This window comes from Oncorhynchus masou, chromosome 1, assembly GCF_036934945.1.
Source record: "Oncorhynchus masou masou isolate Uvic2021 chromosome 1, UVic_Omas_1.1, whole genome shotgun sequence".
In the NCBI taxonomy this organism is placed as follows: domain Eukaryota; kingdom Metazoa; phylum Chordata; class Actinopteri; order Salmoniformes; family Salmonidae; genus Oncorhynchus; species Oncorhynchus masou.
Window position 1 is genome coordinate 12950994 of NC_088212.1, and position 24739 is coordinate 12975732.

General features: G+C 43.2%; 1 protein-coding gene across 1 annotated transcript; it reads right to left on the bottom strand.

Annotated features, from left to right (window-relative positions):
* Window positions 1-631: 631 nt before the first annotated feature.
* Window positions 632-24739, bottom strand: LOC135517698 (ataxin-2-like). Its single transcript, XM_064942265.1, is given in 26 exon segments — window positions 632-1223; window positions 1489-1663; window positions 1829-2190; window positions 2489-2615; window positions 2828-3006; window positions 3470-3542; window positions 4103-4120; window positions 7951-8082; window positions 8199-8265; window positions 8468-8775; window positions 8892-8962; window positions 9078-9185; window positions 9356-9466; window positions 9469-9519; window positions 11876-12055; window positions 12600-12791; window positions 16284-16447; window positions 16724-16912; window positions 17095-17186; window positions 17630-17760; window positions 19759-19773; window positions 20544-20694; window positions 21240-21311; window positions 22005-22064; window positions 22339-22372; window positions 24094-24739. Coding segments are annotated over 26 exon segments (3183 nt in total). The 5' UTR covers window positions 24186-24739; the 3' UTR covers window positions 632-1194.

Genomic DNA, 24739 nt, shown 5'->3' on the forward strand with positions numbered 1-24739 from the left:
GATATTGGAGGTTGAGATGTTTACTTGGGACAAATAAACTTTCATTAATAGCTTATGTTGATCTGAGCTTTGCTGTTGGAAATCTATAACAGTGTTCGGCTGTTGCAGATCCACTTGCCACAACTTCAGTCTCAACCGCTTAGTGACAGGTCAGGGGGTGGAGTTTATAGGTGAGTCAAATAAAGACAAGGCTCGTATGGAGGTAGGTTGAAGGGTGTTAACTTGGTCGCAACCCACGTTTGTCAGTTCAAATCACAATGCACTGTTTGTTTTCCAACCTTACATTTTATAATTGTTGGGTGATTTGACTGAACAGCTTTATATCTGTGAAGAAAGTGGCACAGTTGACTAGGCATTTAGAGATCTGAAGGTCACAGGTTCTAATCTTGCAGATAGCCTTTCTAAAAAGACATCTCATGTGCAAACTGATCTGGATGGTCAAAGTACTTCAATCAATTATACAGCCCTCGAATCACTGGGATCGGGACCAGGTCCTAATCTTGTCCATGACATTGAGTGGTCATCTACTTTTTGACCTTGGACCAACTTAATTCATACATTTGTTAATTAAGGTCTATACATTACTTCAAAAAAATGTGATTAAACAGAACGCTAAAATAAACAAAGACAGTTACCCAGTTTAAAACTTTTATTGTTTTCCTAATTTTTTTTAATGGATATCTACAAAGTAAACTGTATTTTAACTTAAGTTCCATAATGGTCAGGTGGGAAGTGGGATCACCTTAGCCATCAATTCATAAATAATACTTCAGTCTTTTTAGCCAAACTTGTTATTAATTACAGGAAGATTTTAATTTGTTTTAGTTTGGTTTGAACCTGTTCTCAAGTCTTGAATGCAGCAATAGTAGCAGCAATTAAACAGTCACTTTAAAACTGTCCAAGTCAGAAGAATTTTCATATCAAGGTGCAGACATAATGCAAGCTCCAGTACTTTTTTTTTACATTCTCAATTCTTAAATTGGCAAGCCAAATCAAGTTCCACTTAGGTGTGTGTGTGTGGGGGGGGGAAAGGAGTCCTTTCTGTTATCAGCACAACTCTAAACTAATAAAACCTCTGAACATTCTGACTGGGAGAGGAACGCACATGTAGCATGATGAGAGCTGTGTGGATTCTCTGTGTGAAGACTCCGAGAGCGAGGGTGGTAGAGGGGTCCATGTTCTCCACAGTACCCTCTACAGCTGCTGCTGATGGTGCTGTTGTACTGCAGGGACAAAACACAAAATGGAGCAAATCATTGATTGGCCAGTCGTGGTTAGATTAGATACAGCTGCATGTCAGCATTTATTAATATCCGTTTTCAACCAAAATGATCATTAGCAAAAAGACTGGGAAATGGGATCAAACATTGATATGATGAACAACCTATTTGCCCCAATTTAAGACTTGTGTTTAGTTGAACAAGCAGCAAAGAAGTCTGGAGAAGTCCTCCCCGAGGCATGTAGGGATGGGGTTTCATATGGACGTACCTTGAGGGTGAGCCAAGTAAGAGAAGTGAGCAGTGGAGGACACTGGGATGGGGTTGAGGGCATTCTGGGCGAGTTGGGGCTGGGGGCCACCTTGCTGCTGGGTGGCCATCAGCATCATCTGAGGGTGGCCAGGGTTACCATGGTGGGACGGCACCATCCCAGACTGGATATGGGCCTGAAGAGGGAGAGAACAAGACAGAGAAAAAAGCTTAGAAAAAGATACATACAACTGTTACTGACTGATTCTATAAAAGTGAGTGTTTTTGTTCCTGGGACCACTAACCTGCTCATATAGTATGTACTCAGAGTGAAGGGAAGGGCTTCTGAAGGTGGAGCTCACCTGCTGCATGTGGGCCATGTGGGAGGGGTTGTAGCCGTGCTGCATCTGCTGGGGGTGGAGGTAGACTGCCTGCTGGGCCGAGGAGAAGCTGCCCTGGGGGGACTGGGGGTTGGGCCCCGGGGTCATGGAGGGTGGGGTGGGGGCCAGGGCCTGGTACATCTGCTGCTGGGGCTGGTTACCCATGTGCAGGGCCTGGGCAGCTGCAGCAGCCTGGTGCTGCTGGACGGGGCTGGGAGCCGGGTGGTTGCCACCGTGCTGCACGCCCTGCTGGGACTGGCCTGTGGGGGTGGCCGAAGGCTGGGGGTGGGGATGCAGTGTGGTATTGGGGTGGGCGTACTGCTGCGGCATGGGGCCTTGTGACACTGGAACCCCCCCAAACAAAGACTGGGTTATTGTCACGGACAGACAGATGACACAGAAACAACATGTTTGCTTTGCCAAAACAAAATAACCTAACGTTTATTGCGCAATCGCACACCATTTATGCTTTTTACATGGAATTCGTGTGGCTATGCAACCGTATTACAAATCTCTCTACCACCGGTCCCAGAACCAAAATAGAGTTGCTGATTTGGTTCTGGGTGGTGAAATGAGGTACATACACACAACCAGATAGTGGGACGAGTAGGAAATGTGGTCTGACACACAGTGGAGTCTTACCGTACATGGTGTGAGTCTGTTCACCATACTGGGTGGTGGAAGAGACCAGCTGGCCAGGATGGCCGTGGGTGGGAGGGGCCATCATCCTGGCCTGACCCTGAATCACCGGGCTGAACACATGCTGAGCCTGGGGGGGGGAGATGGGGAACTCACTGCCTGCACATGCATGTGTTTGTGTGGTCCTATTCCAAAGACACTGCTGATGATTTTAAGGAATTCATGCGCTCATTGGAGGAGTATTGGAATACCTTCTACAAGCCCTGAAAATCTATAGGGTCTTCTTTCCATTATCCATGGTCCATAGAAGTGAGTAGAGTAGTTATTTTGGCAGATTGTTACCTGTGACTGGTAGTGGGGCATCAGTTGCTGGCTGGTAAACTGCTGTGGGCTACACGTGAAGTACTGGGCTGAGTAGGCAGGGCTCTGGGCCACGATGGGCGGCCCCGCGGCCGGGTGCATCATGGTGGGCGTGCCCTGAGGGTGGTGCTGGTCTGACCTCTGCTGGGGCATGTTGGGTACTGCAGCAGCCAGTGGCATACCACAACAACAACCGTTCAGAACACAAACATTCAGAATAACAGGAGAGATATCTGGGTGGGCAACCTTTTAAATTAATTATTTGTCTACAATGCTGAATCCATCTATGATGACATACACCCTATGAAAATGCTGAATTCCAAAAGCACCGTTAGTGTAGCCGTTTGGCTCTCCAGCAGACTAGACAACGACGTCAAAAGCTCCACATAAAGCAGCGCTATCACCCGATGCCGGCCGGCTGTTACGACTACAAAACACATGAATATTTACTGCACAACGTCATGAGAATGTCTTCACTATGCGTTTGCCAGACAGCTTTAGCTCCATGCATGTGTGAGGGCAGCATGTCTGACTTCTGGAAGCAGCCTTTGGCTGTTAATTTGGCAGCTGAACTGTGCTATTGATGAGGACAAGGAAGACATGAGACAGCGTTGCCAGTCTCACCTTTACCTGGTCTGTAGGGCTTGGACTGGCTCAGCGTCATATGAGGCATCTGGACGTGGTACATGGCTGGAGACTGGCAGAGAAGATCAGAAGAACACCAGGGTTAACCCACTGATTTCTCAGCCCCCTTATACCCTTTCAACTCTGACCTCCTCATACACCCACAATCCATGTTCACAGCATGCCTTGTAAACTTGAAGAGAAGAAGGGCTGTCTGGTCTCATGCATACACCTGTCTGTCCACACTGGGCCCCCCTTCTATCAGCTGGATGACTGAAACATGCACTTAATATTATACGTTCATCTGCACATTATCAATGCAGGCTAATCAAATGGCAACATTTGCTCACATACAAATACGAGAATTGCTCTGCATTTCTTCAGTTTGTAAACTAAAAATGAAGACAGTCTTAGGTCTTTGTAAAAAAAAAAAAAATTCTTAAGGCAGCGAGACCATTAGTTGTCAAATGAACCAAAGTAAGCTGTTAAAAACGAAGATAAGATCAACAACTAGAAACAATTGCAATAAGAAATTGGCAAACCAACATTTGATGGGACATTTTCAAGCAAGCAAAACATCACATACGGATTTGGACATAAGAAAAGAGTAAAAAGCTTAAGAAATGCACAAACCTTCCAGATAATGCTTTTCTAATGGAGAGAGGAAAGGGAGAAACAACAGAACCATTCTTTAGTGGCTTGTTTGTGGTAACTAGAAAATGTTTCTCTCTCAAGTGACTAATGTTGGATCACCATAGCAACTTCAAGACCAAAATAGATTTATTTCTTACAATACATCTCTGTGGCAGATATTGTATGTGCTTTTGGAGACAGCGCAAGTCCAGAGATCTCCATCGCACAATTGCATAGTTCACAATGGATTCACTAGTCTCAAACTGCATTCCAGAGCTGGGCGGTATACCGTATTTTACTATATACACACACACACCGGTATTTATGCACAGACCGGTTTGGGTTTTTACTTTACCTTCTATAGGGGTATTTGAATGTTTGGTTCGTTTAATGTGATACGCCGTGTGTAACGTTACTTTTTATAGTTTACTCCACTACTCGAGTCATCCCTCTCCATGCCGCTTCCACACAGACCTAGTCCGACCCTGTCACTCAAGGACCACATTTGTTGTTGCTTGACCACCTGACACTTCTGTTCAGTCTGCATGGTCAATGCAGCACAACAAATTTTCATTTTTGCTTATGGATTTAATATAAATCCACAAGCATACTATAATTACTTTGTGCTTCTTACATCTGCAAACAGCTAGTTTGTATTTTCTTAGCCACTAATGCTAATTGCAAGTTGGCTGTATGAATACAGATTTAATGTAGCCAAAGACTATAGGGTCCCCTTGGAAACACTGATCAACACTTTGGTTCCTACCCTGTCACAATAACACGTTTCATTAGTTGTCATGTCACTGTATTCAAAGTGCCCACCATTATTTATATTCTATTTCTAAAAGTTCACCCAAGTGGTTTGATCTAAAATCGCAATATCTGGTTAAAAATAAGGCCTGGTATTTTTGTTCGCAGTGTGGAAGTGATCTCAAATGAGTGCAGGAAATTATTTTAGGTTGAGGTTGAATTAAACCGTATAAAACAAATCAGAATGGAGAATTGCAATCACTTAGAATGCATGTGTTGCCACCCTAGGGTCACACACACTACTCAAAGCAAATTTAGAACTTTTATTGATCAAAAACAAAGTAACATTAAAAATGGAAAAAATACCATGACATTTTGGCGATATGGCCCAGCCCTACTGCATTTACTCCCGAGTCCTACATTGAAACAGGACTAGCATCAAGACAATGCTGCTGTATACTGACAGGAGAAACTAACTACTAAAAAAAATAATTCAAGCTCGACTCAAACCCACCTGAAGTCTCCCGAAATGTCACAAACCAATACAAAGAAGCAGTAGGCTACTCTACATGAGTTCAGACAGTGAGTACATGACTGTGGAATGGTGACCAGTCAGGCCAAAGTAGGAAGAAAGGGCCTCTAACATATGCATGCCACAACTGCATAGAAGGACAGATGGATCATACAAATACCCCCAAATTTTAAAACTGATAGCAGTGAAGCAAAAATTGAAAAGGTGATCCTTCTGGTTGGGAATGATGCAGTCCAGGGTTTTTTTCTGGGTCAAAATGGGGCTTAGGTGGTGGACGTGGAGGGGCCGTGGGCATGGTCACTGGTGCAGTCTCTGACCGGACATTTTAGAGACTCTCCCATTGTCCGCAGTGACAAAATGTAGCTGTTATATAGCTAATTTACTCCAATCTACACATCTTGCCATGGCTTATGCCATTTGTGTGACTCAAATGTAACAAAATCAATGTGGGCCCCATGCCTTGACAAAGATAGTCCTGAATGAATCATTTGGTGAAATTGATTGTCCCTGACTGATCTTTTAAAAAATAACAGCGCCATAATGTTTTCTACATACTGTACTTTATAGCTGGTTTTAGTCATTTAAGTTTACACTGAACCTTTTCATATCCCACTTTTTTTTCTTTACTGTTTGGACACAAGTGGCCTAAACACTTAGGCGGCCCACCCTAGACTTTTCTATACAGAAAACTAGAGGTCGACCGATTAATTAGAGTCGATGTCAAGTGTTCATAACAGTCGGTAATCGGCATTTTTGGACACCGATCATGGCCGATTACATTGCACTCCACGAGGAGACTGCGTAGCAGGCTGACTACCTGTTATGCGAGTGCAGCAAGGAGCCAAGGTAAGTTTAAATGCTAGAAAGCACCTTAAAAAAATCTTCGAGTTAACTACACATGGTTGATGATAGTTTTTCTAGCTTGTCCTGCGTTGCATATAATCGATGCGGTGCCTGTTAATTTATCATTGAATCACAGCCTACTTCGCCAAAAGGGTGATTTAACCAGCACATTTGCGAAAAAAAAGCACTGTTGTTGCACCAATGTGTACCTAACCATAAACCCCTTTCTTAAAATCATTACACAAGTATATATTTTTAAACCTGCATATTTAGTTAATGGTGCCTGCTAACATGAATTTATTTTAACTAGGGAAATTGTCACTTCTCTTGCGTTCTGTGCAACAGAGTCAGGGTATATGCAGCAGTTTGGGCAGCCTGGCTCGTTGCGAACTGTGTGAAGACCATTTCTTCCTAACAAAGACAGCCAACTTCGCCAAACAGGGGATGATTTAACAAAAGCGCATTTGTGAAAAAAGCACTATCGTTGCACGAATGTACCTAACCATAAACATCAATGCCTTTCTTAAAATCAGTACACAGAAGTATATATTTTTAAACCTGCATATTTAGCTAAAAGAAATCCAGGTTAGCAGGCAATATTAACCAGGTGAAATTGTGTCACTTCTCTTGCGTTCATTGCACGCAGAGTCAGGATATATGCAACAGTTTGGGCCGCCTGGCTCCTTGTGAACTAATTTGTCAGATTTTTACATCATTATGGCATAACATTGAAGGCTGTGCAATGTAACAGGGATATTTAGACCACCCGTTAGATAAAATACGGAACGGTTCCGTATTTCACAGAACGAATAAGCGTCTTGTTTTCGAAATGATAGTTTCCGGATTTGACCATATTAATGACCTAAGGCTTGTATTTGTGTATTTATTATACTACAATTAAGTCTATGATTTGATAGCGCAGTCTGACTGAGCGGTGTTAGGCAGCAGCAGGCTGGTAAGCACTTTACTGCGTTTGCCAGCAGCTCTTCGCAATGCTTCAAGCATTGCGCTGTTTATGACTTCAAGCCTACCAACTCCCGAGATTAGGCTGGCAATACTAAAGTGCCTATTAGAACATCAAAGGTATATGAAATAGAAATGGTATAGAGAAAAAAAGTCCTATAATAACTAACCTAAAACTTCTTACCTGGGAATATTGAAGACTCATGTTAAAAAGGAACCACCAGCTTTCATATGTTCTGAACAAGGAACTTAAACGTTAGCTTTCTTACATGGCACTTTCACTTCTCCAACACTTTGTTTTTGCATTATTTAAACCAAATTGAACATGTTTCATTGAAACTAGATTTATTATATTTGGTTAAAATAAGTGTTCATTGTTTATTCAGTATTGTAATTATTACAAATATATATATATATTTTTTTTTTAAATTGGCCGATTAATCAGTATCGGCGTTGAAAAATCATAACCAGTCGGCCTCTAGAAAAAAATCAAACTTCATTCAGTCTTGTTGTACCACAACACACAGAGCGAGACAGAGAGCGAGAGCAAGAGATAAGGGATGAGGTGAAAGGAGGGTGAACTAAAAATTTTAGGACCCTCATCCACCTTCCATGCTGCTTAGCAACTGTGCATGCCAATCATACACCAATTATCATTTCATGGGGATGTCTCAGCTTCCACAAGTATTCTTATTCTGACCTGCCAGAGTTGTGGGGGCATGCAGGGGGATGGAGTCTGTGTGTGCGTGTGTCGTCTCACCTGGACTCCAGGGCTGACAGGGGTCAGAGGGTACATCTGGGGAAAGTAGACCTGTTGAGGCTGCTGCATGACGATAGAGGGGCTGGGCTGGCCTTGGGGCCGAGGGGGGGTCGGGGTGGTGGCCGGCTTTGGCTGCACACAGGCACATATTACAAAGTCTTTTCATCTTCGACAGGAATATCGATATCAAGCAGAGATACCAAATAGCAGAAACAGAAGATGCAGCCTATGTGGGGTGTCAAACTGACCTGAGGAGTGAAGACCCTGGGTTTGAACTCGTGGGCATTAGGATTCAGAGTCGACTTTCTCATTTGACTGCAGAGCGGGGAAAAGGAATACATTGACATAAGAACAAAATCATTAACAAAATAATTTATTTCGGCAACACGAGAGTTCCAGGATGATCAATCTCTCTCAGGTTGGCTGTTTAAAGCTGCACTCCATTTGTGCCTACCCTCAAGAGAGGCCCACTACAACACCAACTCAAATCTAGCAGATGAATGGCCATGACACTCACTCTGCCTCATCCTCTTCCTTGTCTTCAGGCTTGGCTCCTCCGCTTAAGTTGGGTGCAGATGTCTGGACGCCCTGCGAGGTCACGTCAGGCCCCCTGTTCTGCTCCGGGGCGGGACAGAGTGTAGAGGACAGGGAGGGGGATGGTGCGCCAGGGCTGTCTGGCTTGTTGCTCCTGGCGGGGACCACAGGGCCCTCAGACCCCTCCAACCCCTTATCCAGAGGAAGCTGCTTGGACTTGTCTCCCGTGTCCTGCGGAGGCTTAGTCACCATCTGCTGAAACTGTGGGTCTGGGTTAGAGCTGGACTGCAACTGAGAGAGCGAGATGAGTTTTAGATGGCTGTACTAAAAGATTATTTATGACATTTTCTGTATTTTACTGTCAAGAGATACTTCTTCCTGAAGGCAAGTGAGGACACCTAACTTACCCTAAAATCTACACTAAATTTCTTTAAGTTGTCTATTTGTTTTCTGTGGTCTGGTGCCATGGAGGGGGGTCCTGCAGAGAGAAAGTGAAAGATCATGAGACATTTCACCAATACAGAAATAGAGATGCATTTCAGACAATACAATTGGATCCTCCTCAACATGTGAGCTGTGTCCACGCTGCAGACCTTTAGAGAGTGGTCTGTTGATACTAGGGGGGCTCTCCAGGGGTTTCATGTTCTCTTTGTTGACCGTAGGAGAGTTCTGTCTCGTCGCCTGGACCCGAGAATCTTTTGCTATATTAAGGGAAGAAAGAAGGGGAGGGGAAATCGTCAAGTGCCTTGTTTCAGACGGCGCTTGACTGACTGCTTTTAATAAGAAAGTGACAGATTCTTACGTTTGTCACTGCTTCAGAGCATAGCCAGAAAACAATAGGAGTATGGATGTCGATGGCAAGCAGACTTACCCTCTGCTGAGATGGTGGCAGCCATATTGGGGGCAGGGCTAGCAGTAGGTGAGGAAGCTGACATTGGCGTGTTAACAGGTTCCACGGGAGTGGACCCAGTCTGGGGCGAGGACCAGGAGAGGCCCCGCCCATGCTGTTCTGCCGAGGGGATCGAGGTCTGTGTGCTATAGGAGAGCAACAAACACCGTTATCCTACACACATCCAAAAGAGATGTAGATAAGAACATTGCCCAATAAGTTGTCTTTAGTCTATCGAGGGCTGTCGCAGTAACCGTATTACCGCCACAACGGCAGTCACGAGTCATAACCACAGTCAAAGTCCCTGTGACCACTGGTCAGGGTAAACCCATCCATAACAGTGCAAATTAATGGCCCTGAATGGTAGCCCACCAAACTTGCCAACGAACCTCTAAATCGCCTCATACTCAGCACTCCATTGTCCCTCTAAATCACTTCATGAGTTAATCATCTGAATGATGAGGACAATGGTGATGAGAGTCAGAGCTCCTGTTCTGAAATGGACAAGAAAAAGCCCAGGACCCAATATGCATATATTTATTTGAAAACCCGAAAGGATCTGAAGGACAACCGGTCAGATGAGAATGAGGAAAGCAGTAGAAGACATTGTTTTGCTACCTTATTAAACCGGAGCCGTTACAGAAAGAGAGAAAGAAGTACAGAGCGAGCATTGGTGTGGTAACTGAAAGGTCGCTGGTTTGAATCCCAGAGCCGGCAAGATCCTTGAGCAAGACCGGGAGAGCCCCCCTCTAAAAGTCTGCAGCCTGGACAGAGCTCTAAAATGTGAGGCACAGGGCAAGTAAGGAAAGGGGGATACCTTGTCAGTTGCACAACAATGCATTCAACCAAAATGTCTTATGCTTTTAACCCAAACCCTCAAGAGAGAAGCAGGTTGCTGACTAAACAGGGAAAATCAACCCAAATCCACTAATTCCTTCAATTTACAGTGTTAAATAACTAATGTTACATACATACAATTTATTTGGTGAACAAATGTTTAGTTTTGGCATTATGATAAAGGTGGGTAGCAAAATGGAAAATCAATGGGGAAATCTGTTGCAGCTCAAGTCGACTACAAAATCCACAATGCAATGCTCTCTATGGGCTGGCTCGCTAGCAAGCAAATGTAGCTACACACAATAATAACAAAGACAATATCAGCATGTAAAGTAGCAAATTGGGATCCAACCCGGGTCTGTACTGACGCCTCTAGCACTGTGATTCAGTGCCTTAGACCGCTGCGCCACTCAGGAGCCACAAATATACCTTAGACATAAAACAAATCTTTACCAAGATGTGAGATAATTAAATTGCCATCTGTAGTATCGTATAGCTTTTAATCGTGACACTACGTACTTGAGGAAAATAGGCATGTTTCTCAACATACACAGACTTTGAGAAAGGGATTGCGTGACGCAGCATGACAACGTGAACGGTTGACAGTATGCTTGATCAGGGCATTATACATTCCCATCTCTTTTATATCATCTATTTTCTATCTCTAGCAACGGCACAATGCACCCTGGACTAAAGAGGCAGACAAATGGGAAAAATGTTCTAGGCTCTCCGTTAAATTACATAATTTCCCGAGGTACGAATACCTCAAAATATGATCAATGGCTCATTCGAGAGAGAAAAATCCTCCCGAGTCAAGACATCAGCCGGTAGTGTGTGGGGGAATGTGAGAGTAGGACACAGGACTCAGGAGGCTTGGAGCACAAAGGGAGAGACCGCAACTACTGTTCTCGCCCTGGAATAACTTCTTGCTAGTTACCATCCCATCGGATTACATTGTACCAGTCTTGACTGCATCAAACCGAGAGAAGCTAGCTAACTTGGCTACTTAAGGCTAGCCATAATGTTACTTTGGATCTCACTATCCTACAAGTTAAGCCAACATATCACTACTCCGTTCAAATTATAGCCTAAATACAAGCATACCTGTTGGTTTTTGGTTGTTATAGCCTTTTAATTGTCATTTTAATGCCATCTTCTATTGATTACATATCCCCTAACTTGCTTGACACACAAGTAGATTAACAATGCAATCGTCTCGCCGAGGGAAGGATGAGAGCACATGCCTTTTTATGATTTTCTCTCCCCAAATCATCAAGTCTCATGCAACATTTATGTTTCGATATCTAAGACAGGCCTATAAACCTGGGAATATCACAACTAAATAATGCATTTTAATGTGACGGTGTAGGCTATATTAAATGGATTCATTTGACTTGTTAAAATGTAGATGTTCCATAGGTGCGCATCAGCAGCTCGTATGTGTGGAAGCCAGGAGATGCTAAACATGTTATGTTAATTAACAGTGAGATACCGGCAGTCATTTGCATGACAATTAACAGCTGACAATCTCATGACCGCCACAACCCTAGGCATACCATTTGTCAATGTAATATAACCACACAGTGGCTATATCTGTAACAATCCAAGCTATTTTCCCAGGTGTCATTTCCACCCCAGTCCTGAAGGACAGATGGGGTTTCTTACCTCCGCTGACCACTGAAGACCAGGTGCCACCGGATGAGCTGCTGCGGGTAGCCTGGGGCACGGACACCTCTCCTGGAGCATTGTGGGGCATGAAGTCTACTCCCGGGGGGACTCTACTCCCGGGGGGAACTCGGTGGGTGCGAGGGGTACGCTGGGTCTTTGGGGACATCCTGGGAGGGCCTGGAGAGAGATAGATGTGACACATCACATCATTTAGCTAGAAGGAGCACAGGTAGAGGCTTGTGAGCCACTAGCACCACAAACTATATGCAACTAGGTGGACAATACAAACAGCTACTTACCACAGACGATATTACAAAATGATTGAGGAACGGTGATGAAAAACTGCATGAATACATACACCATCTTTCCTTCACCCATACAACGGTCATCAATGCACCCAGTGCACGTAAACACTGACAAGTCTGACTAGTGCCTCCTGCTTTCAATGCCACACCATGGGAGTGTTACTGGAGAGCGCGACCAACACCACACAATTCACAATGCAATGTGTGCAAGGAGAGCGAGAGAGAGCAGGAGCGAGAGAGACAGGAGGAAAGTGGAGGTAGGGCAAAGAAGAAAAAACATCAAAGTCCAAAGCCGTTTCTCAATTGAAAAGCAGCGTCTTGAAGCAGGAGATTAGAGACAGCGGCAGCAGCACAGCCAGCCCAGCGGTGCACATGGCTCTGTGTGTTCACCACTCTGTTAGGAGGGAGGTAGCTACCTTCGGAGGACATGCGTCTACTGGGTATAGTGGAGATGGGAGCTGGAGAGCCGTGAGCAGAGGGGTGAGACGGGGGCCGGGAGGGCCGCGAGGGGGGTCTGGAAGGAGGCCGGGTGGGCGTGGCCGCCCTGGGTGGGAGAGGGGAGGGGCCTGACTGGTAGCGGGAGGAGGGCGATGGGCAGGAGGTGGCACCTGATAGGACAAATGACAATGAGCAGAGGAGGAGAAATAAGGAGAAACGAGAGAGCAAGGACAGAAAGGACTGATAATAAGGTGGAGCGAGGGGTAAAGACGAGGAATGGGTACACAAGGAAAAGGAGGGTGATTCAAGGAAGGCAGGAAGAGGAGACGGGGTCAGCAGGTTGAAACTAGAGGTCGGCCGATTAGGGCAGATTTCAAGTTCATAACAATAGGAAATCGTTATTTTTGGACACCAATTTGGTCGGGTAGAATGACAGATTTTTACCTTGTCAGCTCGGGGATTCAATCTTGCAACCTTACAGTTAACTAGTCCAATGCTCTAACCACCTGCCTCTCACTGCACTCCACGAGGAGACTGCCTGGTACACAAATGCAGTAAGCCAAGTTAAGTTGCTAGCTACCATTAAACTTATTTTTTTTTAAATCATAATGACTAGTTAAACTAGGAATATCATCAACCATGTGTAGTTCTCTAGCGTGTCCTGCGTTGCATATAATCGATGCTGTGCGTATTCACAAAAAAGGACTGTTGTTGCTCCAATGTGTACCTAACTATAAATATCAACGCCTTTCTTAAAATCAGTACACAAGTATATATTTTTAAACCTGCATATTTAGTTAATATTGCCTGCTAACCAGGCATCGGTGCGAACTCTGAAGACTACTTCTTCCTAACAAAGACAGCCAACTTGGCCAAACGGGGGATGATTTAACAAAAGCGCATTTGCGAAAAAAGCACAATAGTTGCATGACTGTACCTAACCATAAACATCAATGCCTTTCCTAAAAATCAATACACAGAAGTATATATTTTTAAACCTGCATATTTAGCTAAAAGAAATCCAGGTTAGCAGGCAATATTAACCAGGTGAAATTGTGTCACTTATCTTGCGTTCATTGCACGCAGAGTCAGGGTATATGCAACAGTTTGGGCCGCCTGGCTCGTTGAACTAATTTGTCCGATTTTTACATAATTATGACATAATATTGAAAGTTGTGCAACGTAACAGGGATATTTAGACTTATGGATGCCACCCATTAGATAAAATACGGAACTGTTCCGTATTTCACTGAAAGAATGAACGTCTTTTCGAGATGATAGTTTCCGGATTTGACCATATTAATGACCTAAGGCTCATATTTCTGTGTGTTATCATGTTATAACTAAGTCTATGATTTGATAGAGCAGTCTGACTGAGCAATGGTAGGCACCAGCAGGCTCGTAAACATTCATTCAAACAGCACTTTTGTGCGTTTGCCAGCAGTTGTTTATGACTTCAAGCCGATCTACTCCCGAGATTAGGCTGGTGTAACCGATGTGAAATGGCTAGCCAGTTAGAGCACCAATAGCGTTTCAAACGTCACTCGCTCTGAGACTTGGAGTAGTTATTCCCCTTGCTCTGCATGGGTAACGCTGCTTCGAGCCCAGGTAGGAGCGAGGAGAGGGATGGAAGATACTGTTTCACTGTCAATACTAAAGTGCCTATAAGAACATCCAATAGTCAAAGGTTAATGAAATACACATGGTATAGAGAGAAATAGTCCTATAATAACCAACCTAGAACTTCTTACCTGGGAATATCAAATACTCATGTTAAAAGGAACCACCAGCTTTCATATGTTCTCATGTTCTGAGCAAGGAACTGAAACGTGAGCTTTCTTACATGGCACATATTGGACTTATTTTTTTTCAACACTTCATTTTTGCAATATTTAAACCAAATTGAACACATTTCATTATTTATTTGAGGCTAAATAGATTTTATTGATGTATTATATTAAGATAAAATAAGTGTTCATTCAGTATTGTTGTAATTGTAATTATTACAAATAAATGAAAATATTTTCTTCTTCTAAATCGGCCGATTAATCGGTATCTGCTTTTTTTTGGTCCTCCAATAATCGGTATCGGCGTTGAAAAATCACAATGGGTCGACCTCTAGTTGAAACTGATATAAACAGCATAGCAAAGAATAAACTCCAGAGATTTACTGATGAAAAAAGAATAAACTTGAAAAAAGGTCAAAGAAAGTTAGGACGCAGAACAAGATGACCACTCGGGAAATTAAACTGAACTGACATTCAAATTGTTAATGTAGAGAGAAACATGCAATTGTGTTTTTTGGATGATAGGATGATTACTGAGTACTGATGGCTGAAAGTCAAGGCCAAACTCGCCACGGCAAGTTTCCCAGACAAAGATAAACATAGGCCTGGACTTGTCAGACTAACAAATCCTACAGGTGATCTGACAGTTGTGGTCTAAATACCAGCTAGAATATACAATTCAAACTACGAGATGAGCATACAGCTTAACTAAAAAGAAGAACGTTAAACTAAAACTAGGGATTGGGTAAATTCAGGACAGATGAGCTCATTCAAAAATAGCCAGGCATGTTCACACAACTGATCTCTACAGGATGCCTGTAAAAACCCATCAAGGGGTGGTCTGACACAGAGACATCCTCTGGCTTTGACAATAGTGCCTTTCATTCAGTCATTGTGTGGTGCCCTCGATTTACTGGGGGAGGATGGGTAATGGAATTATGTGATGTTTTGTGCTCGTGCACATCTGTCATTTTAGTCCTTTCTGAATCTGCCATGTCAGCCATTTTTATCTGGCAGGAGTAACAATTTCATCCAGAATATCCTACTGTTGGCGAACTCATTATACTAGTCCCGTGCGAATCGACATCCCTGTGTTTTGAGAGAACTATCTTGAGTTTGATAGGTGTTGCTTGCGGTTTGAGCAAGAAAACAATAACTGATTGGATAATTTGAACTAAGTGCTGCTCATAGCCTATATATATGAAGGGTCAACATGTATCAACTTCCACAGTGAATGCTTTGGTTGATGTTTTGTGTGTGTGAATATTGCCAAATGCATCAATGAAACATATTGCTCCTATGTAATGCAACCCTTGCTGTTAATAGATCACAAAGCAGCATACAACTGAGCAAAATATTTGGAAATGACAAGGTAACTCATCTACAGCCTTAAAACACACCTCAAGTGCAAGTTAACTGTTTAGCTCCCATCTGAAGGCTGGGGGCATTTAGGATGCCTTCTACTGCGGATCATTAAAATATTACACTTCGTTAATTCAAATATTATATATCAACACAAGACCTAAAAGATGGTTTGGTATGGTTCAGAAAGTTGGAACCAAGCTCAATATATCAGTGTAGCACATTGTCGCCTGGATTTGTTGAAATATCTTCACGCCTTAAAAAAACCATCCAGACTTCCATGCCAAAAATTACAGGGAGTTTGTAAAAAATAAAAAAAAAAAAAACTCATCTTGGCAGAATCGTCCTCTGGAATAATTGACATTCTGGGGTAATAAATACATAACCAACGTTCTCAAGTAATACTAGCCCAATTCCAATAGGACTTTAGTCTACACCTGTTGCTTAGAAAGCGATGTGACAAATACAATGTGATATTGTTCCATGCTCCAGGATGAACCAGGGTGCCCTTACCTCCGTTGACAACTCTCTGGTCGGCTCCAGAGCTGGGGGTGTAGTCGTGAAGACCTGGCCGGGGAGGTCCACTGCTGCCCTGGACCAACCTAGGGGAGTTCTGACGACCTGCTCCCCATGACATCCCCTCTCTGTTCCTCTGACCCGGGGGAATGTACTTTTCTCTATGTAGAGATCAGTGACCCAGGAGAACAAGTTAAAAACTAATGCAACAATGTGAAACCAGATGTACAAATTGGCAGCGGAATCCTGCAAACATCCTGCAAGCCTGCCTCTGCAACGTCCACAACTGAACGAGCGCTTGAAGACACTGCAGTATGCCAGTATGTTAGCCATACACGAGGCAAGTCGCAGCTGAACATGGATGCGAGTGACAGACAAATTCAATTTATGGATACCAGCATCAATTAATGGATTGTGAAAACCCCTCAGAGACCCACCTGTTGTGTGTGTGTTGCTCCCGCTCTCCCCTCACCACGGCAGTGTACTTCTCCTCCTCGCTGCGCTCGTCATTCTCCAGGGCCACGCGGGACTTGTAGGTGGAGCTGGCCTCGATCTCCTCCGCCAGTTGGGCCGCTCGCGCCTCCCGCTTCAGAAACTCCTCAGAGTTATCCCGCTCCAGGGCAACCCTGCATAGCAGAGCACAGCACCGGGCAAACCTTAGACACACACACACCTGTCCCCAAATAGGGGTCACGCATGCAAAGCAAAGTAGGTGCAACACATTGTTCGTGGATGAGCTCATTTCCTACTTGATAAACCCAGCTGTGCCTGTATGACGCATGAGTGGACAGAGGCAGGAGTAGCTTACGTGTAGGTGGACAGGCTACTGTCGTAGGTGGACTTGATGCCATACTGCTCTTCATTGTACTTGAACATGTCATTCGGGTCCCAGCCATTTGACTAAGAGGAGCAAGAGAGCGAGGCAGAGGCTTTTGGTCAGATGATAAACTATGACAAAAAACAACAATACTCTGGAGTGAAGTGCTACCAAGCTACAGATTTAGGATCAGCTTCCCCTTCCCCAATCCTAACCTTAAAGGGAAACTTCGGGATTGATCTACTTCCCCGGAGTTAGATGCTACTGTAGACTTCCTGTCATTGCGCTAACGCTAGATGGCATTGGCTGCAAAACTACCTCCAATTTCTTTCATACTGGACGCAGAGAGATAAAGGAGTTCATCGGACTCTGGGGAAGTAGACAAAGGACCTCAGTGCCAAAATCCCAAAGTAACCCTTTAACCACTAAGGTGGAAAATAAACAGATACCAGAACAGCATCTAGGGGCAACTTTGCCCACAGAAGCAGATATAGTTCCATGCAGAGCAATAAATGGAAAACAATACCACGTCTGTGTCCAGAGACTCCAGGCTGCCTGAGACGATGTGCTGCTGCCGCCCGCCATCCCACGGCTCCAGGTCCTTCTCCTTGTGTTCCCCGTTGATTCTGCCGCCCACTGCAGTGTCCGTGAAGTTATCTACACGTTACAACACACATTCATAGTTATATACTGCTGACAAACATGCATGCAAACACGGAGGGGATCACACATACACGCGCAGGCACAGGTAAATGATGACTGTGCAGGTGTGGAGAAGGCAGATAGCACATGATCTGCCTTTCTAAGAACCAGGTGCACTCTTTGCTTTGGCAGTGATCATGTCAGGATAACCATTAGAGACGGTCACAACACAGAAGTAGCAGAATCATAGTGTTAACATTAGGGAGAACGAGTACAGAAATTAATGGTAAGCAAAATAAACCTATAAATAACATGCACTTTGATTAGTCATAGCATGAAAAATATGACTCCAGGCAGGTCAGACAATGTGGTTACGCAGAATAGATTGAATTATAAAAAGGAAAATTTGGGACCGCACTTGTCATTTTTAAATGAGATATTTTAGCACAGTTCAACATCTTTGTAAGCACTTTTGTTTCAGTTGCATTTATTTGATAGTCAACCAAAGCTCTTTAGAGAATCAAGCCATTTGAATAGGTCCCCCAGAAACATGTATTTTAATGACAATGGGGTCTGGCTGAAACAAGCCCAATATGAGGATTGACCCTTATAATATATGGCATCTAGCAGACACTTTCCAAGAAACTTACTGTCATGGGTGCATATATGTATTTTTTACGTATGGGTAATGTTCCCTCAAATGTTGTCCGGCGCTGAGTAAATTTCAGGTCTGCAGAGCGCAAACTTCCAAAATTGTGAAAATTCTGTGCAACTCCCAATGTGAGTTTACAGTGAAAACCGAGTTACAGATTCAGACAGTGGTCAAGTAGACTGTTAACTCATGTTGGCTTATCAGTGGCCTACCATCAGAAACAATGGAAAAATGCACACCATACCATTTTAACATGGAAATAGCTGTTCTATCATTCAGCCTACAGTAGCAGCCAATGTGTGGTCAATGTAAGCCTACATTCCATGCAACAATACATTCCTTTTTAACCTGCTTATCCACTTGTCTTTCAGACGAGGTGACTGAAAATGTATTGTTTGACACAAGAAACCACTTTACAAAATAAAACGCATTATTACTCCCATTCCCTGATAGAGAATCAGACAAACCCTCTGCCTCTTGGCTACGTAGCTTATTCAAGACATCTCAAAATACAACACTGCCCCCTTTAAGACAAAAAAAAAGCTCTTCAGGTGACTCGCTTTTCAAAGGTCTAGAAATGTACACGTTTTGTGCTCTTGTAGGAAGCAATCACTGCCCCCTATTGCCGACTACAAATGATCTATAATTGGGCTAATAAATCACTAACTAGCAAAGGATATGAACAAAATGTGCATGTGGATACATGCAACTGTCACATTGATCTCAAAACAAGTGCATCTACTCAACCACTCATGCTGTAAACACAGTCCAGTTCAACGTGAACGGCACAGCTTCATATGGCAATGGTCTATTTGCATATAGGCCTACTGCAGCTCTGATTGCTTATGCCGCAAAGGTCTGTGTAGAGTACGGGCTGAGTCGTGCATGTCAACGCAATAGAATCCTACGGCGATGCGTTTGGCCTACAACAAAATCTCTTGCATAGTTGTGTTTCAGTATGTTGCATTGAAAGTGGCTAAAATTGTGTTGATTCAATCCCAATTCCCACAGTAAAGGGAAACTTTGATAGTGTTAACTAAAAGGGGAAAACTCTAGAAGGTTCAGTGACGTTCAATCTCGCCAGTGACAACCTTGAGTGTACAGGTGCTTCTCTGCGCAGGCTGATATTTTGTGCGGCAGTCCCGGGGGAGCTGCTTGCAGCATAGAGGGAACATTGCGTATGGGTGGTCCTGGGAATCAAACCCACTATCCTGGTGATGCAAAAGCCATGCTCTACAGAGGACCCTTACACTACTGCATTTCTTCAAAGCTATTGAGGTTTTACTGTTTACCCCCTTACCATCAAAATTAACATGTGTATGCGTCAACAACATCAAAAAGGTGCAAAAACAGCATATTACCTGTGTCAGTAGAGACTACACCCATTTGAGGAGAAACACATGAAGAGAGGGTCAGTTGAGAGAAGACAGGTAGCCTAATCCTGGGGTTCCTAACCTTATTCCTGAAGCGCCACTATGTATATGCTAATGTTTACATTCCAACCACACAGCTACATTTCTTTCATCCACAAAACAAATGGCTTTTCTTGTGCATTACCCGAGACTTAGCCCAGTGAAATATCTGGCACATGGCAATGAGATACTGTATGCATTTAACATGTGGCCTTTGCTATTTGTCTGCTAGAAACTGGGTTGGCTACAACAAGAACCTGGGCACCCAGGGATGCTTCAGGAATGGCTGTAGGGAAGCACTGATCTAACCCACTTCACACAGTAACACTTCACTAGTTGATTTGATTACAATGCTAACTAGCAGAGTCTATTGTTGCTCACTGTGCAGTGTTTGAGTCCTGACAGGTTTAGAGGTAATATAGATATATTGGATCACAACCTTATTGAGTACCCCTGCAGTGCCTGGGAGACATTCGGAGAAATCAATATTTCACATTAATACTCAATGACTGGCCACAGAGGGAGCATTCAGTTCAGGCACATGATCTAGCCCTTGGCTCTGCTTCTAGACATGATAACAATTCACACAGGAGGAATGGGCTATCTTTGTATTGGCCAATAAATAGGCATTTCCTTGTGCATCCAACCAACTCAAGTTAAAGACATAGCTACACCTACAAAATTAAGGGGCCAGTGACAACCTTGAGTGTACAGGTCTTGACACAAGGATGTACCTTTTCTGGCATAATTGAAGTCCACGTCTCTGAAGTGCACCACCACCACATCGGAAGCCTTGAAGATAATGCTGTCCACGAGGTCTTCCTGTCGCAGGCCCACACTGGGCCCAGGACTCTTGATGTTGGCCGCATCCAGAACCAGGTCACACTGGGGGACGGACGACAGATGTGAAGTAGAAAGAGCTCCATCAAGTATCACTGTAAACGCTTAGGTTAGACTACTCCCCGAAGGAAATACATGGTTGTATTTTATATTTGGGTTTTGTGTGCGATTTGAGATTATGAACACTGCATCAGTAAGTGAGCCATGCAAAGCATTTTCCCTTTAATAAATGGACAACAAGGCTGTTAAACTTGAAGCATATGTTGCATGTAAGGCCCACTGTGTGTAACCCTCCTTTTATGTTACCAAGAAAGATAGAATATCCTTGGCCTCAAGTATTATACTAATAATAATCATTCAGCACACGATTTTACCTAAAGCAACGTACAGACATGCGTGCACACATACGTATGGGTGGTCCCAGGAATCGAACCCACTACCCTGGCACTACAAGCACCATGCTTTACCAACTAAGCTACAAGGGATCAGGTCATAAAACACAGCTCTAGCCATAACAATTAAAATGTACTTATTGTCACCCAATAGAAAAAAAACTTTGCTTTGACATTGCTTTATGTGATTGTCCTTACCTCTGGGCTGTATGTTTTAAACACTCCATCATAAACCATTCCATTTTTTACTTTCAGTTCACAATTGGTTCCCTGCAAATGAAGGGAGAAAAAAAATATATTACTCCATCATCATACACACGAGCTGTACAATTACGTTCCAACTCAACTAAGACCATTGACTTGCTGCTAAGTAGTATCTCCATTGGCAGTCTGAACAACACATTTAAACAAAGTTCACTCCTAAAAACATATACCTCTTAATTAAAACAATCTGTCAATCACACATGACTTAATTATCACAAGGGAAGGTCTTTGGGAAAATGTCACTGTTGCTTGCTTGATATGCTTCAACGAGTCAACAGCACGAGTGGCATAGAGGTCTAAGGCACGGCATCTCAGTGCAAGAGGCGTCACTACAGTCCTTGGTTCGAATCCAGGCTGTATCACACCCGCCCGTGATTGGGAGTCCCATAGGGCGGTGCACAATTGGCCCAGCGGCTTCCGGGTTTGGCCGTCATTGTAAATAAGAATTTGTTCTTAACTGACTTGCCTAGTTAAATTAAGTTTACATAAAAAAATAAATGTGTAGTGTGCTGTCCTTAGCTTTCCAGTGACATTAGATTTTAAAAAAAGCTTTGTTCAGGAGACACATCCAACATACACAGTATCTGGCTCTACTATCGCCGTCTAGAGATTGGTTATGAATTAGTTTCAAATCATAAAATGTATTTGGTGTTGCCTGATCCTCACAGCCTTAATGCATCAAGTGATCGAGGAACATACCACTAATGATGTCAAGACATGGACCATCCTCATGTTTGCATATACACCATTAGAGACAACCTGAAAGACAAAACGTATTAATCATGCAATTCAAACCTGAGAGCCCAAAGCAAAATAACACCAAATAATATTTGTGCAAACATTATGGACAAAGAAGAGTGTGACAAACAGGCAACTGTACCAGTACGCTGGGGGGGGGTTCTCCCATAAAAAAAAAACAATAGTAGATATGATACCCTAGATAGTGACAAATCATCATTAGCTGCCAACTTCACGTGCCTAATTCAAATAATGGGACAGAAAACCAAATCAAACAATGAAGCTGTTCACTTACTGCTGCTGAAGGTCCTTTGGCACTATGCCGTCCCCTTAAAGACAAAAAATAAAAACAATAATTTTCAATATCATTATAATCCTCAAAATGACTCATTACTGATTCTGTGACACAAAATAAATAGATAAATGCAGTGTTTGATGTCTTTCCACAGTCAAATAAACACTAAGCATATTTAATGAGTCCTGCATGCCCTGTAGTGATAATGGTTCATATGGGTAAGTTTCACCTGAAATATGACTGGCTAGATATTTTCACTAGCTGTGCAGTGAATACTTCACTTTCCCACACACAATTTTCTTCTGGATTAGGAAATACATTACTGAAATCATTTAATTTTGAGCTTGCCTCCCTAACCCATATGATGACAGTTTATATATGAATGGCTGGTTTAAACGTCTATGATGCATGGGTCAGGACTCCGAAGTGTGGAATATGACTATTGTTGTTGCCCCCCCCCAAGAAAAAAACACATGCAACGCTAGGACTTACTGTCCCTACCGTCAAAATAGTTTGCTATGAAAATAGACTGATATGTTGCTGAAATACAGCCCTTCTGGTTAACGATAGTACTTACACAAGCCATGTTTCAAGGGCACAATTTTACACAAGCAGCAACTAAAACGTCAAGGTTGAACGTCCTTCGTCGATCCTTAAATTATATCTTCGCCACAAAACACCGCCACGCCCCCTTTTCTTTTGCAGACTTGCACGCACTTACAGGTTAAAAATTATTGCAACATCGTTGCTGTGACTCCGACTTCAAAACAAAAAAAGGTAGCAATTTAGTTTGGCAATATGACTTGCAATCGCCAGTGACAAAACTTCCACCTCGCAACAATATTTAAAGACGAAACGTTGTTGTGTCCTGCCCACCTTTACTATACTGACTTATCCATGACGCCGATGCAATGATGGCATTAATTAAATTAATGAATGATAGAAAGCGTTAACTGGTTAACAGGGTAGTAGCCTAGCTTATTCTAAGTTCCGAAGGTATAGCTAGCTAGTTAGCCGTTTGATTTCTAGCTGCATATGCATCCTCTTAACAGGATGATCCATCGAAGCAAGTGGCACAGGATACAAACCACTGATAGCTAGTATTGAGAGCATAGCTAGCTAACTTACAAACAGACATGGCGCTACCAAACCAAAACTAGCTAGCTACGTACGGCATTACTGCGGGAACATTCAGTACTACGAGACCGTGTCCAGCATCATTCGTAGGCCTAATTTGCTAGGGTCCGTGCTATCCGGGATCATCGACGTCCCTTACCCGTTGAAATGTAAAATGGTTACAGTAAGGCTGGGGTTAGGGACATCACAAGGATTCCGAATAGTATCGACCAAGTTGCTAACTAGCTGGATAGAAACTTGCCTACCGCAAACGACGTATGGTTAGTTTAGTAACGTTAGTCAGATAAGCATGAGCTGGCGCAGATCCAGATACAATTATTTCGTGTAGACTAACGGTGAAAAAACTATTTAAAAATAACAATAAGTCGCACACTTCACATATATATAACCTCCCAGTAATCAATAAATTACTGTGAGGTCAGAGATCGTTATATGGAGTGTGCGACTCTTTTTATAGCTTATAGTATAGTAGTCAGGGAGACAAACACGTTGACATTTATCGTGGAAATATCAACTCCTGTAATTAAGAACATAGGCGGCGATTGATAATTTCACAACGTTAGCATCATAATAATAATAATATGGTTAGCTCGAATGTCGACTGAATAAATCACCTACCTGCCCAAATTCTGTCGTCCGCCACTTCCCCCGGCACCAGAGGCAGCGCCACTGCCGGGTTTGCGATTACCACCGGCCTGCTTCATTGACATGATGAGCCCATAAACGACGTGTGTGGTGTATTCCTAAAATCTCAAAAAGAATATACACTGCAACCAAATGAAGACTGGATAATATTTAGAGATAACTAGTTTTTTTTTTACTTGATAACGTCGCTCAGCTACTCCGCGCATGTGATTCCAAACCTATGAAAAGTTAGCTAGCCAACTTAGCTAGCTGTGTAAGTTAATGCCTTTTAAAAATATAAGTAACGCTCTTTAAAAAAAAATACAATATGCGCCGATTACACTTGTAACAAATAGGTGAATTAAAGCTCCTGTCAATTTGTTTTTCGATTCTGAAAATGTATTTTAATTCCGTCAAACGGGATTTTCAGCTATGTCGGGTTCTCTCTTCGTTGCTACCAGCGAAAAGACCAAAACCAGTCTTGAAAGGAGACAAAACAGCGGAGGGATATACCGATTTCCGTCACACTATGATCCCACCTAAATAAACTGCCACTTGACTTTTGACAACCTTAAAATGTTAATGTTTCGAATAAAATAATAATTATAAACCCAAATGGGTGAATGGAGGTCATCCACAG